This window comes from Dysidea avara, chromosome 7 (genome assembly GCF_963678975.1).
Source record: "Dysidea avara chromosome 7, odDysAvar1.4, whole genome shotgun sequence".
Lineage (NCBI taxonomy): Eukaryota > Metazoa > Porifera > Demospongiae > Dictyoceratida > Dysideidae > Dysidea > Dysidea avara.
The window spans coordinates 4,927,384-4,942,139 of NC_089278.1; the positions used below are offsets into that span (position 1 = coordinate 4,927,384).

The 14,756-nt window shown below is 39.7% G+C and overlaps 4 protein-coding genes across 6 annotated transcripts; 2 read left to right on the plus strand and 2 right to left on the minus strand.

Moving 5' to 3' along the window:
• Nucleotides 1-6: 6 nt before the first annotated feature.
• On the minus strand, nt 7-3,607 carry LOC136259771 (TBC1 domain family member 22B-like). 2 transcript variants are annotated; one of them, XM_066053309.1, is made up of 12 exons: nt 3,483-3,607; nt 3,150-3,388; nt 1,666-1,755; nt 1,340-1,617; nt 1,160-1,288; nt 1,040-1,105; nt 882-996; nt 725-837; nt 595-670; nt 423-550; nt 272-367; nt 7-222 (listed from the first exon to the last, which is right to left on the minus strand). In XM_066053309.1, exons 1-12 carry the CDS (start codon nt 3,605-3,607, stop codon nt 88-90), a joined length of 1,590 nt encoding a protein of 529 aa, XP_065909381.1. In that variant the 3' UTR covers nt 7-87. The 2 variants fall into 2 exon arrangements, with proteins under 2 accessions (XP_065909381.1, XP_065909380.1); XM_066053308.1 differs by having other exon boundaries at nt 1,040-1,288.
• Nucleotides 3,608-3,630: 23 nt separating this feature from the next.
• LOC136259761 (membrane-associated guanylate kinase, WW and PDZ domain-containing protein 2-like) lies at nt 3,631-9,897 on the minus strand. 2 transcript variants are annotated; one of them, XM_066053291.1, is made up of 16 exons: nt 9,531-9,897; nt 9,219-9,335; nt 8,784-9,162; nt 8,651-8,733; nt 8,531-8,588; nt 7,369-8,309; nt 7,251-7,279; nt 7,022-7,183; nt 6,585-6,777; nt 5,177-5,377; nt 4,959-5,126; nt 4,736-4,767; nt 4,265-4,681; nt 4,075-4,210; nt 3,876-4,018; nt 3,631-3,825 (listed from the first exon to the last, which is right to left on the minus strand). In XM_066053291.1, exons 1-15 carry the CDS (start codon nt 9,835-9,837, stop codon nt 3,882-3,884), a joined length of 3,360 nt encoding a protein of 1,119 aa, XP_065909363.1. In that variant the 5' UTR covers nt 9,838-9,897; the 3' UTR covers nt 3,631-3,825; nt 3,876-3,881. The 2 variants fall into 2 exon arrangements, with proteins under 2 accessions (XP_065909363.1, XP_065909364.1); XM_066053292.1 differs by having other exon boundaries at nt 3,631-3,824; nt 3,873-4,018.
• LOC136259776 (mitogen-activated protein kinase 14-like) lies at nt 9,874-12,031 on the plus strand. Its single transcript, XM_066053314.1, has 12 exons — nt 9,874-10,168; nt 10,224-10,353; nt 10,570-10,740; nt 10,794-10,823; nt 10,905-10,952; nt 10,999-11,113; nt 11,159-11,230; nt 11,295-11,371; nt 11,466-11,547; nt 11,597-11,706; nt 11,753-11,819; nt 11,869-12,031. Exons 1-12 carry the CDS (start codon nt 10,047-10,049, stop codon nt 11,970-11,972), a joined length of 1,128 nt encoding a protein of 375 aa, XP_065909386.1. The 5' UTR covers nt 9,874-10,046; the 3' UTR covers nt 11,973-12,031.
• On the plus strand, nt 11,990-14,720 carry LOC136259779 (mitogen-activated protein kinase 14A-like). Its single transcript, XM_066053316.1, has 12 exons — nt 11,990-12,161; nt 12,256-12,385; nt 12,435-12,605; nt 12,657-12,686; nt 12,734-12,781; nt 12,835-12,949; nt 12,995-13,066; nt 13,573-13,652; nt 13,709-13,787; nt 13,844-13,953; nt 14,468-14,534; nt 14,592-14,720. The coding sequence occupies exons 1-12, from the start codon at nt 12,040-12,042 to the stop codon at nt 14,645-14,647; spliced, it is 1,080 nt and encodes a 359-aa protein (XP_065909388.1). The 5' UTR covers nt 11,990-12,039; the 3' UTR covers nt 14,648-14,720.
• Nucleotides 14,721-14,756: the final 36 nt, after the last annotated feature.

Below are 14,756 nucleotides of genomic sequence, written 5' to 3' on the forward strand. Positions count from 1 at the left end.
CCATGGTAATGAAATAGACGATTTATGTGCAAATCACACATATACATGTTACAAAAAAAGAAAAAGAAAACATTGAGTGAAATGAATTTATTTTTTTGCATGTAGGTGACCTGGTGCGTCTGCAAACATGTATTTAAGTCGATAAGCTTCTGCCAGTAATAAATGCATATCATCATCAGTCCAGTTACTGGTAGGGAGATTTTGTAGGAACAACATTAAAGTCTGCAATGGAATAAGTTTATTGCAACTGGTATATCTAACGTGTTCTTACTTGAAAGTCATTACATGACTGAATATCTTTAGAGAACTTGAACAATATTGCAGCACAAACGTACATGTGGAAATTAGAAAAGTCCGAAACATCAGCCTATTTTAAAATAAATAAACAAATAAGACGTACCAAAACAATCCAATTATCTTACTAAATAAGTGTCCCAAAGTCGAATTACACAACGCAATGGAAACTCTCTTGTGAGTAAATTATTTATCCACCGAAATGAGAACTGCATGTATTCAACTGAATGTCTTTTCAATTGACTGTCAAGTGCTCCTATAAAGCAACACTCAACCAATATTCCTTATCAACAACTGTACCATCAACTCTCTTCACTAGATCCTCCAACAACTGAATTTGTCTCTGAATACCTGGTAGAGCAAATGTGTAGTTGTCCTATAAAAGATGGAAAGGATTACAACCACAAGTTTAAGTGTACACAAAACATACCTGGATACCATCTAGCAATTTGGATACGCACCAGAAACAGTCAGCTTCAAGCATGGCCAGTTTGTCAGAAGGAAACTGAGATAAGTCACAGTTTTCAAGAGATTCGTTGGCACCTAAAAAGTGCAGTAGGAGAAGCATTGACTTGAGCACAACTTACCCTTGTGCTCTCCCAGAAACACAAGAAAAAATGGAGTAACTAGATCATTGATTCCCTGTACATAGCCACTAGCTGGATGTCGCATGCCCCAAATGAATAATATTCTTTCAAATACCTGAAAATGTTATCAATCATATTCATATTCAGGTATCCTTTACCTCTTGTACAGTTTTCTGTTGGAACAGTGTAACACTTGGATTCATTCTGGGTATGTCGATGTGTATCTGGTTTGCATAAGAAATAAAATCCCAACATTTCATGACAGAAAAATAAAGAACCTGTTTGAAGAGTGCTTGAAATTGTGCATCGTTTCTGTTATCATAGTATTGTTCAATGTAGTTCTTGTATTCTGTTCTCTTTCGCTTCAATGTCTCCTCTCTCCGGTCAATATTAGAGGGAAGATAACCCTATATACACAATAACATTATCACTAGGGTATTGTGGTAATCATTACACACCAATAATAATTGCCATGTTGTTCCTCTAACTGCCGCAGGTATACCAGCCCAAGCAAGTTGTCTGAGTCCTTCTAGGTCAGTGTTGGGCCCGGCTAATAACTTGCCAAACTTTTCTAGCCTATAACTCTCCCTGTCTGCCTCACTGTCAAAATAGTCTGACATTGTGCGTCCTCCAGCTAATGGTGATGGTTGTTTAGGTGGTTTATCTCTCTTTGGTTGATCTGATGAAGATTTGGATGACGATCGTTCTCTCTCTTTGGGTGCAAGCTTCTCCTTAGCTATTGTAGAGAACAATTTATTGAGTGTGATTTTACAAGTTTCCTTACATGATGTCTTCTCCAAAAGGTCAGGATCCAGAGGAGCACTGGACGCTCGTGGTCTGACAGAGTTAAGAAAATGTGAGTTCACATCAAAATCTGTAGCAAATAAACACACAAGAGAGTCATTACTATCATACATGCCACAAGCAAAGAGAAGCGAATGAGTATACCACAAAAGTAAACCAGTTTGGTAAAAATTGTCTCTTTATCCTAGCACAAATAATTTACATTTAAAAGTACTCTAACAGAACACAACCATACAGAAAACAAACATGGATATTTTAAGCTAAGAAGAATCAATATAGCTCTCTTCTTTGAGAAATGATTCAACACATGACACTAAATAGATAATGTTCATGAGTAACAGAAATAATATAAAAATTGCCTCGTGATATATCATCATTAGTAGGCTCACATGCTTGCTGTACGTGAACTTCTGTTTAACCGTGGTGAATTACAAAGAGAAAAGGACCAACACATGAGAATAATGTAAGAAACTCATCTAGGTGTGTGTAGTATTTAGCTCTGGTCATTGATCAGGAAAAATGAAAGCTAGTAGCTAATAGAGCTTGGCGATATCACAATTACTAGTAGCTACATACACAAACATACAGATGCTATGACAATTGGTATGGCAGCACTGACATGTAACACTATGCCATCTGAAATATAATCCGAGGATACTAAGTTGCTGGCTATTGTAAGATAGTAACATAAAACATCTCAATGACCAGGAGGATCACAACTCCTACAACTTAATTTTGTTGTTGAGGGTACCAACAGTGATCTAGGGAGCTGTACAAATACCGTACAATTTGGCTAATAATAGGTTGCTCATTCACTAGCATTAGCTATGGAGCATTGGAGTTGTGATGATATTTGGTGATGATATTTGTGCGATTTCATTTTGGTGGATACACCGAATTTCACTTTTGCTCTGCCAATTGAAACACGTACACGGTATAAATTCCGAACAGTTTTATTTCAAATAGTTTCTGCAAAAAACTGCATGTTTAAAATTCTCAATGCATGGAGATGAGCTTAAAGGTGCAAGTATACTCCTATTTCAAGTCAGTGGTCAACAAGCTGAATGGACATTTAATACAACCACCTGTTTTACCCACCCATACCTCCAATGTGCTGATTTCAGCTTTTCTAACTCTTGTCACACAGATGTGAACGTGTAGCACTGTGTGTGTGTAGTGTGTGTTCATATGTACAGGTAGTGCAGCCTGACAGTATGCTCTTGCACAAAAAAAATGTTACAAGTGATTTTTTTGATGCGATAAGCAATGACAAGTCAGGATGCCATCAAGTAATACGGTATTATTACTAGTGCACAGACGTATAGCAACAATAAATGGAATCGGTCAACAGTCATAGCAAATATTTCGAAGAACATCAACTATTAAAAGTGTCTTGAGGGCAGTCACAGATATGTTGCAATGACTGGATGACCACTTGATTACCATATCACACTATATACTGACCTAGTTTAACAGATGCACCTTTGTCTTCTGTCTTCTCTTTTTCATTCAGTGCAGAATCTAATGAGAGGGTAGCAAAATCTTCTTCGGGTGTGTCGGCCCAAACGTCAGCAGTTTGGAAATTAAAATTATCAAAAGTCAGCTGTTCCTGTTGCCTTTTCGACTTGGGCCCAGCTGACTTAGGCGGGCTGCCGAGTGGCTCAGTTAAGGGTGGATGCTGAGCGCCATACACAGGACGAATACTGCATAGAAACAGTTTAGAGATAACTGACTTCGAAATATCAGGTAAAAGAACGAGTGATCACTTAGTGTATGCGAATATTGCATCTAACAAACCTTCCCGGAACTTTGTTGGCATTTCTCTTCCAAAAAGATTTCTTGTTTACGTCTGCAGCACTCATTTTCGCGAAGTTAGAGTCTTTGTCCACATAATTTTTTTCTATGAGCGCATATCTAGCCATACGCTAATTTTATTAGGCGTATCCATGGTTACTACAAACTTCCAATAAAATGAACACATGCTTGATATACAATTCAATAAAATAGTTTAGTGCATAAAACTGTTATATAACACAAGTAGATATGACTCTCTCTGACAGAAATAGAAAACACTTTATATACCATTGAGCTTTTCTCTGTACAAAAAAGATGATCTTCATGGAAGGAATTATGTAAGTGTCTATAAAAAAAACAGACACGTCAATACTGTATTATATCATACAAACTTACAGTGTGCTAAGTTTGATAGTCTCTGCTCATCATCATTGGAGGGTAGTTGCGATTACCGGGGGGATACCTCTGTTCTGATGGGTAATCATTTAGTGACATTTGTCTCATCATGTCTGCCTCATTACTGGGAGGGTAATACCCATCTGTAACAAATCAAATATTATAAAACAGTCAAGATGAGTAATGCTGATAAATTAACCTGTGTATGAATCATCTGGTCCTCTTCGGATGATAAGTTTGGCTACTCCACCGCCATGTTTAATGATGGTGATAGCGTCAGAATGTAGTAGTCCTTCAGTATTATTACCATTGATTTCTAGAAGTTCATCACCTGCCTGTACCACACCATGACACTTACGTACAACATAATGCATTACACAGTTATTTACTCTTAGTCTGCCATCTTTTTCTGCTGCACCATCAGGGGCAATTCGTAGTACATAGAGTGGTGTGCCATATTCTGCTCCTCCTCTGATGCTAAACCCAAATCCAGTATGGTCTCGCTTGATCTCTATGTGATGTATCTCTTCATCTTGACTGGATATGTCATCAAGGTCGCCAGATATTAATGGTGGTTGATCTCCATCATCATGATGACCCTTCCCATAATATGGCATGCCTCCTCCTGATGAGCCAGTGAAGCTGTTATTAAACCGGTCTTCGTTGCCACCTGAATATGACATGCTCCTATTTTGTTGTGGGAATACACTGTCACTAGTGGAGTGATGGTTGGACAGTGATCTTGGCTTGTCTGTGGTGTCCAATGGAGTGGCCACTGCTGACTGCATCGTGGGCAGTTGTGCACCCTGTTGAGTACCAGTGTGTAACTCACCACCAATAAACACTACTGCTTGACTAACCACTTCTCTAGCCTCTATAACATCACCCTCATCTGTTGTAGAGAAAATGTGTGAAAGATTATTACTGCTGAAGCCAACTAACTAGTGCTAGAAATAATGATTTACTACTTGCCCTAGATATTTACTGGACAAAAATTAATTCCACCTAACAAATGGCTGACAAATTTCTGATTCCCATATCTAGCACTACCTCAACATGATAACAGTTAATAACATGACACACCTTGTGGTTGTTGAACTAGTAGACGAATGTTTAGTCCTGACCGTTTAATCAGGCCTACAATGTCCCCATGATCCATACTGGAGACATCCTGGTTGTTCACTGCTAGCAAATGGTCACCGATGAATAACTGACCACTCTTCTCTGCCGGTGAATCAGGTATCATCCGACCTAACCCAACAATGAGGTATACACATCTCCTCCATAATTATGGTACTCACATATACTACAGCCTCTACGCTTTGTATTAGATTGTAGTACAAAACCAAAACTCATTTCGCTGGTTGGTCGGTTTATGACTACGTCTCTAACGCCCATTGGGGGACCTCTCATCCTATAACTGTCCATCATGTTTGAAGTGTTAAAGTCGGAGTGATGATCTGCACCACTGATCATACTTGGTGAGGCTGACTGGACTGGCTCTATTTGGGGAATGTAGAAGTGTGTGTGTTATTGGTGTACAATCCATACCACATGCATGCTTCATTGGACAATGATTTTAATTTGGTGGCTAGGTGAACTCTGTCAATGTCAACAAATTTGGAGCAATCAAGTATATTCATTTACAAAGATAAACATTCCACCACCAACCACAGTACAAATTTACCAAAACTGCTATGCACCCATTACATTAACAAAACACAACATGTACACACTACATAGCTAAATATCTATTTGCAACTAGCTCATTTTTCTAGCTGTGAACCATGCAATATTCCACCTGAGAATAGATAATATTCTGTTTGCAAACTAGCACACACTGCTGACTGTTACTAAAATTACTGCAACTAAGTATATTATACTAATTACATTCCTAGGAGCATTCTAACATGCACCATAGCACCACAATAGTGGGAGGCTGAGTGTGATGATGCTATTGCCACCTAGATGAAGCCACAAGTACATAAACTAGCACCATCAGGGAGAACCCTTACAAGCTTTCTGCCAGCCCCAAAGTGCTTTTGACAAGTCTCACCAGGCAAGTGTTAGACAAATCAAAAGTTGAAAGTTCATTCCCTACTAGCACACCATACAAAGTACAAAGCAGGTGCATTTTAATGACTGAAATCTTGGTTGCTGGATGCATGACAAAGCATTCCACAGGAAAAACCCTACATTGGTACAGTTACTAAAAGTGTTCCTGCAATTATAATAGATGCCATAAATGAAAGCTAATTGTATCCTAGTAAAATCTTTAAAACTAGTACACTCTTACTTCTCAGAATCAATGTTTTGGCATTGAGGTTACTATGTTGAACATAGTAAGGGTAAACAGCTCTCCCTGTATTCTATTACAAAAATGTATCACAGTTGTGGGTGTGTAATTGTGTGTGGTGTACATGTATATTTAATGAGGACTATACTATTTCACTGTCACTGTCACCACAGGGAGATTAAAGCCATGTAGGATGAGATATATAAATATCACAATAATTATTGTAATTCAATACATGTAATGTAGTTTTTAATGGTAACCATGCCAATGTCACTAAACATGTGCAATACCAAAAACAAAATGTCACAATTTGAATCACTAAAACATACATTTGTGCTATGTGTGTACATGTGCGTGTCTCTGTGTGTCTGAGCATGCATGTGTGCACACATATGTGAATACAAACTCAATACCTGTAGGTGGCATTTTTCGTTGTATCCTCAGTGAAACACTGCCTAAAGTACCAGCCTGGCTCATAAGACCAATAACTTCGTGATGAGTTGCGTCAATCACTGATTGTCCATTAATGTGTGTTATTTCATCTCCGACTTGTAATCTCCCATCCAAATCAGCAGCTCCACCAGCTACGATGGCACCGATTGTGGCCTAAACAAATAAACAAATTCACAACCTGTATTACAGGGTAACTTCAATTCTAAAACTAGAGAAGCCAGTTTATACTAAAACAAAAATTATGACACATTTTAATAGCATTATAGCGTTAACATGATAATAATTGGGATAAAGGAACATGTACTTAACACAAATTTGGTCAAACATAATTTTCACACATGCCGTGAAACCACACTGTTTACAGCAGTAACAGTTTGCTAATGAACCATGGCCATACCTGAGAGCCTTCTTCACGACCTCCTATAATTCTGAAACCAAATCCAGAGGAGTGGCGGGACAATGTCACTTCCAAAGTAGAGAATGGTTCGGAGCCAGAGGAATCCAAATAATAATTAGTGTTACTATTGTAGTTGTATGATTCATTGGGTAATTGATGGAACTGTGAGAAAGTGTGCACAACACAATGAAAGCAAAGTTAAACACAACAACAACTTTAAAGACCATACCTCATTCTTATCAACTTCTGAAGAAGGACCTACAGGTGTACAAAGTTAGATGAATTCTTAATTAAGTAGGCATATTGAATTAACACAATTAATAGAAAGTACAATAAAATATCCTGACCTCTTTGTACAACGAATGTTGTCTGGTTTCCTTTGGGGCATCTTTTTAGAACGTTGACCAGGTCAGCATGACTGTAGTTCTTCACTTTCTCACCGTTCACCTCCAAAATTAAGTCTTGTTCACGCATCTGTGCACACCGTGGGTGATCAAGAATTTGTTTTACATTGTGGCCTTCCATACACTCGCCAAGTGTGAAGCCAAAGCCGAGTGGACCCCTGATAATGTTTACTGTGAGAATCTCCGCTCTTTCCTGACTGTTTCGGCCCCGAGGCATCATCATATCATTACTCCTATCATCATAACCTTGATCTACCAAGAACTGATTGGAATCAGAAGCTCTGTAATACCTGTACTGATCGTAGCCAGGCAGTGTCTCATCCATGCGTGTGTTGGGAAGAGGATACCCACGACGAAGCTCCAAGGTGACGCTAGAGTGCAGCGGTAGACTCTGGAAGAGACTAACTACATCTCGATGAGTACAAGTGAGCACTGAAGTTCCATTGATCCGCACAAGTACATCACCGACACGAAGCCTTCCCTCACGAGCAGCGATGCTCCCTGCGACGATACTCTTGACCTGCAGCAACTCCCCAGGATGATCTCCACCAATAATGGTGAATCCAAATCCTTGAGAGTTCTTCATCAAAGTGACATAAATTGTATCTCCTTGTAGTTCATTTTCTAGTGCCTCCTCTTCATTGTTGTATGATGGTGGATAGTGTGCATCAAAATGATCCTGTAGTCCAGCATTGGGCCACTGCTGTGCTGCAAATGCTTCACGCTGTTTCTCCAGAGCAGCAGCTGATGCAAACGAAGGTGGCTGTCTCATGGGTGGAGGCGATGGATGCTCAAACATATTTCTTACTGGCAGCTGAGCACCAGCAAACTTTCTCTTTGCCTCAATGACGGGGTTATCATACTGTGTCCGCCTGTTTATGTGACTAGAGGGACAAACAGAGAAAGGAAAGTACACTAGTGTAACAATGCCTGGATCCCAGGAGTGGGGGATGATTGGTTTACCACAGAAAATGCCATTACCAATGCGTACAATAGAACATGTAGGGCTGCTGTGAACCATGAAATGAGAGGTGGAGTGCATGTGTATCTACCCAAAATGGCCAGAACCACTTAACACACAATGTAGTACACAACGGTCACTTACTCTATGTAGTAAACTCCATATATTGGGTCGTTTACTTTCTCCCAGCCATACGGGAGCTCTAAAGAGGGACAAATACACGCAAGAGATGATAAAAATACAAACAAGCATAAACATAATTACCATCTTCTGTACACTCCAGAGGGTCATAGTGCATCTGTCTCATCAATCGAGGATCGAGCCAGTGTGTAGTTTCTGTATTATGACTAGAAATCCATAGGTAATATAAAATATCTTTGTATGTGATGTTGCTCACTCAATAAAGTACTTCTGGTTGTCCTCAGTGTAGGCTATTTCCCAGTTAGATGGTAGTGGCCCTAAAGCCTGAACATTGATATTCGAATTAGAGCCAGCTGGGGCACTGTAACTTCTGCTGGGTGGAGATAAAGACTCAGCCTCCATTAGGGTCATCCCTTGTGGCTTGTAGCCCATAGATGCTGGACTGCGTAGCATTGGTGGGTGTAATGTAGTTGTCGGAGGGTCACTGGGAGGTCTTGGAGTTCCATAGTAGTTGCCCTCATAAGTGCCACTCTCAAGTAAGTCTCCATTCTTCTCCATCCGTTTGAACTCCTCCACCGAAACGAAGCTGTAATCAACGCTGTGCCGTTCACCAGGGTTAGGAGGCCGCGTTGTACCTTTAATGGCAAAGACACATAAAATGGGTATATACACTGGACCATTGGCAACTAACAAGGAACAACGCGCATGTGTAGGTTCTCTCGTATCTGATGCTGCAACTCGCTGTCAATTGAGTTCTTTGTGAACCGTGTCCCCAAGTACTGCCTGAGGTCTCTTGTTATAGTAGGGTCTAAAAATGGATCAATCAAGGTACAATCTGATAATTACCATAGCACAAAGCAAAAGTGTTATGCCCTAAAGCGATGTGCACAATTCAAAACTGGCTCTCCATACACAAACACAACACACATATACTAGTACTTTGTGTAGCAAAGACAAAATAACTAAAACAACAGTTAATACCTTGTACAATGTAAACACTTACTCTGTTTCACCGTCATGAGCGAAAGTGGATCCGCGGATCGCTTTATGAGCGCAATCACGTCCCGTTTGATCATACCGGCGACGCGCTTGTGGTTCACCTCCAAGACTAGTTCGCCCTGTTTTAGGTATCCAGATCGGTAGCAGATGCGCTCTTGTCGGATCTCTCCGATGACTGGGAACGAACCATTTTCAGCACCTCCTTCGATGTTAAGGCAGAAATTGCCCTCAGAGTTGCGCACTATCGAACTCTCGTGTTGTTTGACAGACCAATGCTTTCTCTTGAGTGAGTTTCTCTTCGGTTCAGACATCTTCCCCCAAACCTACCGTCGAAAAAAGGCAGGTACCAAACTAAGTGGGCGTATAAATATCGCACGTGACATAACTATTTTAAAACGTCCCAGGCATCCTCGCAGACAAGCATCTATTCGTTCTTACATTTAGCTAGCTAGGTTGAAAGTATCTTGTTATAAGATTGTAGTTAATGTGGTTGTAGCAGATAGTTTAGTTGGATGTTGATATGGCACAAGCGAAGCCCGGATTTTATCAGGTCGTCCTAAGCGAAAATGAGACAGTATGGGAAGTCCCTGTGAAGTATCAAAATCTCGCGCACATTGGAACTGGAGCCTTTGGCGACGTGTGGTGAGTGAATGAAACAGTTTTTGATTTGGTGCATTTTTATTAGAATAATGTTTAGCTCAGCGTATGATGCAGAGTTTAACGCCAAAGTTGCCCTTAAAAAGCTCTCGAGGCCATTTCAATCTCCGACACACGCCAAGCGTGCGTACAGAGAAATTAAACTACTAAAAATGATAGATCACGAAAATGTAAGCATTGTTTTAGTCTGTGCATGTTAATTTAGCTGTTTGCAAGTTGCAGTGTTACTATTTTGTACTTTGTGTATTGCAGCATCATCATCTTATGTTGATTTACTTACATGTTCTAACACACACACGTACTTTGGTTTGTACCATGTTGTCACAATCTGTGTACAGCACACATCAACACTACACGATGGTCTGCTCCATTGATCCATTGTGTAGGTGATCTGCTTATTGGATGTATTTACTTCTAATTACGGCTACGATGATTTTGACGATATTTATCTTGTCAGTCAATTAATGGAATCTGACCTGAGCGAGGTGATAAGAACACAGAAGCTAACAGATGAACATGTACAATTTTTAATATACCAGATCTTACGTGGCCTAAAAGTAAGCAGATAGTATTATAGAATTTGCAGACTTTATCAGTATTGTTTTTGCAGTATTTACATTCTGCAGGGATTGTCCATAGGGTTAGTGGAAAATTTATGTTTTCTGTATAATTAATTAACACATTGTGAGGTGTGACATATTATCCTATGCTTTGTATTCAGGATCTGAAGCTTAGCAACATTGCAGTCAATGAGGATTGTGACCTACGCGTAGGTGTGAACTGGCAAGTTACTCCTGCTCAGATTGACTTTTCAGATCCTGGACTTTGGGTTAGCCAGAGCAATGGACAAAGAGATGACAGGATATGTAACAACAAGATGGTACCGGGCCCCAGAAATTATTCTTAGTTGGATGAAGTATGATAGTAAAGGTATATGTGTATATCTTGTAACTAAATAATTATACACGTTGCTAGTTGACATGTGGTCAGTTGGTTGTATCGTGGCTGAGCTGTTGACAGGTCAGGTACTATTCAAAGGAAACGATCGTATCCTACACCTGTAACCTAATCTTGTACCACAGTGAGATATGTGTCCTTAAGTAGTTGACAGATATAGATCAGTTGCATCGTATAATGCAACTACTGGGTAAACCTGATGCTAAGCTGTTGGAGAAGATTACACCGGATGTAGGTATTAGTATCTGTATCTCTTTTCATTTTTACTAATTTTACTACATTTTCTAAATAAAAAAAAGTGAGTATCTGATGTTCTTATGCATAGGCTAGGAAATATGTTGAATCTATAAGAGAGGAATACATGAAAAGAAATTTCTCAGATTATTTCATAGGAGCTAATCCAAAGGGTGAGCAAGTAGAGGTACATGGGATTGTCTTACTATTATTTATAATCAGCTATAAACTTTCTGGAGATGTTACTTACAATGGATCCTGTTGACCGACTGTCTGCAGAAGAAGCCTTAGCCCACCCATACGTGGCAAAGTTCAGTGATCCTTCAGATGAGGTGATAGCTTTTGTATAAATATTGCCCAAATAATATTTGTTTGCAGCCGATCAGCAAGGTGATGTACAATGGCGAGTTTGAAGTGAAACAAGCTGACGTTGATTGGTGGAAGAGTTAGTTTTATTATATAAAGGTCTGTGTCGCATTGTCATCTTGTTGTAGGACTGGTCTTTGAAGAAGTCACCACTTTTGTGCAGCAGCCAGATTTATATCAGCAAAAGTTAGGGTTTGATTGTAGACAGAGTGGCCCAGTAACTTTTCAATGAAATTATTTTTTGTAGTCAAATATTTTCGTACAAATAATTGAGTTCGTGTGCGCACTGAATTACGGTCATGGCGACTCCTGGGAAACGAGCCGATTACCATACTCTAGAACTAAACAAGACGGAATGGGAAGTTCCTAACAGATATCAAGACCTGTCTCCAATTGGAACTGGAGCATATGGACAAGTCTGGTTCGTGCATGTATACGCGTAGCCTAGATCAAGTAGTAGATGTTTAAAGTCGATACCTTTGATCGTCTTGCATTATGGTTGTTTTTAATTGCAGTTCAGCGACGGACAAGTTACTTGGCGCGGAAGTTGCCATAAAGAAGTTGTCGAGGCCATTCCAGTCGGCCATACATGCAAAGCGGACGTACAGAGAGTTACAAATGTTGCTACATATGAACCATGACAATGTAACATAATGTCATGTATGCACACTGACTATCTTAAACTCGTCCACAGATTATTGGTTTGCTTGATGTGTTTACACCAGCAACATCCTACCCTGGATTTCAAGATGTCTACATGGTCACCCAGTTGATGGGATCAGATCTCAACAATATTTTAAAAACTCAAAATCTCACTGACGAACATGTACAGTTTCTTGTGTACCAGATACTACGAGGGCTAAAAGTTAGCACCTATGTAAACACATAATGTATACATGTTCCATTTTTGTTTTAGTATGTACACTCAGCCGGGATAATTCATCGGGTGAGTATCTCGGTAGTTCTTAATGTGTTGCTATATACTATTTTCAGGATTTAAAGCCTAGCAACATTGCAGTTAATGAGGATTGCGAGCTCAGAGTAACTAATTTTTACTGGATAGTTCTTTTAGACTATCATTTTTTTTATCATAGATACTGGACTTTGGCTTGGCAAGGGCTACCGATAATGAAATGACAGGTTATGTTGCCACGAGATGGTATCGTGCACCAGAAATCATGCTGAACTGGATGAAGTACACAAACAAAGGTATCACAATTCCTTCTGGTAACTTAATTTCATGTTGACTTATAGTGGATTTGTGGTCGGTTGGATGCATAATGGCCGAATTATTAACCAAACAGGTGATCTTCCCTGGAACTGATCGTATCCTTTTTTGTTTTGTGATTTTATCTTCCATCTGTGTGTGTGTGTGTGTGTGAGTGTGTGAGTGTGTGTGAGGCAGCATAACCAAATGGCTAGAGCATCAGCTTGGTAACTGAAAGGTTCCAGGAACGATGCCCAGTTATGCCAAATTGGTATTGTTGTAGTTTCCTTGAGCAAGAAACTTTACTCACATTTGCTCCAGTCTACCCAGCTATATAATGGGGACCTGGGGAAGCAGCCCAGCTGTAACATCAATGGATACCTGGTGTTTACTGGAGAACAAATGCCCAATTGCTTTGTCTTGCTTAGCAGTGTTGGGGTTTTTGTGGAACTTTGGGTTCTGTGACCTCTCTCCATGAGACGTGGACAGTCCTGCGGGTGCCCCAGGAGGATTTGCCTGCACAAGACTCAAAGGCAATAGTTGCGTTTTGCTTGGCTGCCAGAGACGTTTGCTCTGTGCGTGTGTGTCGTTTGCCCATGCAATGGACCTTAACAGTGCATACCAGATATTGACCAGCTAAACAAAATTGTTCAACTAGTGGGTACACCAACTGATGAGTTTTTGGCCAGGATCACTAGTGATAGTGTAAGAATGTGCTGTAGTGTTTGTGTAGTTGGTGTATGTGTGTTCTATTACTGCAGGCTAGGATGTACATAAAGTCAATGCCCAACCTTCCAGCAAGGGACTTCTCAAAGTACTTCATTGGAGCCAGTCCATTAGGTGTGTTTGTGTGTGTTGTGTTGTCTGTTAACAGTGTTCACTTGCTCTCTTCCCAGCTATTGATCTACTCAGTAAACTATTAATAATGGATCCTGAGCAGAGACTGAGTGCAGATGAGGCACTCACACATCCTTACCTAGCAACGTACAGTGATCCAGATGATGAGGTACATGTGCTTGTGTATGTGTAATACTGGTGCAAGATGTCACTGAATTTCCATACCTTATAGTGTACTTAAGCTATTATTATTTGACTTTATTTTGTCAGTATGTTAGAAGCCTGTGTCTAGGAGCTTGCATGATGTCTTTCACAGCTCATAAGCTAGATTGTCTGTTTAAAATGACCCGTGGGCTCTTTCGTGTAGCTTCTAAATGTGTCTCCATAAACTGGTTTGTTCAATGCACATCATTGGTGTTGATACTGAAGTGTAAGGGAAGTGTAAGGCTGGTATTGTAATGGTGTCATCAAGGTAATCATACCATAAAATGTATAAAGAGTTAATGAATCAATTGTTATTCATTAAGCCTTACTGGTAACTTGCTATTTAATGAAACAAGAAAGCAATAATGGGCTGAGGCCAAAAGACCGTGCTTCTGAAAATTACCTCTGAAGATAGAAAACCTGTAGAGTTTAGCTAGTTTTGAGGCATTTCTTGTTCATCGTGGGCTTATCCCTTGCAGCCTGTATCAGAAGCACCCTACAATGATGGCTTTGAAACAATAGATGGTGATGTGGAGTCATGGAGACGTAAGTACTGTGCGATATATGTAACCTCCATTTTTATCTGTGTATCACTTCATTTAGAAATGACTTACCAAGTTATTGTAGAATTTCAGTCAAGACAACAAGGACTAAGTTGAGTGTACTCAGTTGTTCTTTTTTTTTATATTTTTAGTGTACTAAATCAATTTATCTATTTTGTTACCTCCTTCACTATGTAATAAAATATAATATATTTGTCAATGATTT

Bases quoted from the DNA above. Each gene is read 5' to 3' on its own strand.
- LOC136259771 (XM_066053308.1), bottom strand. From the start codon at position 3,607: ATGGCTAGATATGCGCTCATAGAAAAAAATTATGTGGACAAAGACTCT. The intron at 1,289-1,339 runs GTGTGTAATGAT...TTGTGTATATAG, and splicing joins CAACATGGCAATTATTATTG to GGTTATCTTCCCTCTAATAT. The intron at 551-594 runs GTACAGTTGTTG...GTTGCTTTATAG, and splicing joins TCTAGTGAAGAGAGTTGATG to GAGCACTTGACAGTCAATTG.
- LOC136259761 (XM_066053291.1), bottom strand. From the start codon at position 9,837: ATGTCTGAACCGAAGAGAAACTCACTCAAGAGAAAGCATTGGTCTGTC. The intron at 8,310-8,530 runs GTAAGTGACCGT...TTGTCCCTCTAG, and splicing joins TATGGAGTTTACTACATAGA to TCACATAAACAGGCGGACAC. The intron at 7,184-7,250 runs GTATGGTCTTTA...ACTTTCTCACAG, and splicing joins CAGAAGTTGATAAGAATGAG to TTCCATCAATTACCCAATGA.
- LOC136259776 (XM_066053314.1), top strand. From the start codon at position 10,047: ATGGCACAAGCGAAGCCCGGATTTTATCAGGTCGTCCTAAGCGAAAAT. The intron at 10,354-10,569 runs GTAAGCATTGTT...TCCATTGTGTAG, and splicing joins AAATGATAGATCACGAAAAT to GTGATCTGCTTATTGGATGT. The intron at 11,372-11,465 runs GTAGGTATTAGT...TCTTATGCATAG, and splicing joins TGGAGAAGATTACACCGGAT to GCTAGGAAATATGTTGAATC.
- LOC136259779 (XM_066053316.1), top strand. From the start codon at position 12,040: ATGGCGACTCCTGGGAAACGAGCCGATTACCATACTCTAGAACTAAAC. The intron at 12,687-12,733 runs GTGAGTATCTCG...TACTATTTTCAG, and splicing joins CAGCCGGGATAATTCATCGG to GATTTAAAGCCTAGCAACAT. The intron at 12,950-12,994 runs GTATCACAATTC...GTTGACTTATAG, and splicing joins GATGAAGTACACAAACAAAG to TGGATTTGTGGTCGGTTGGA.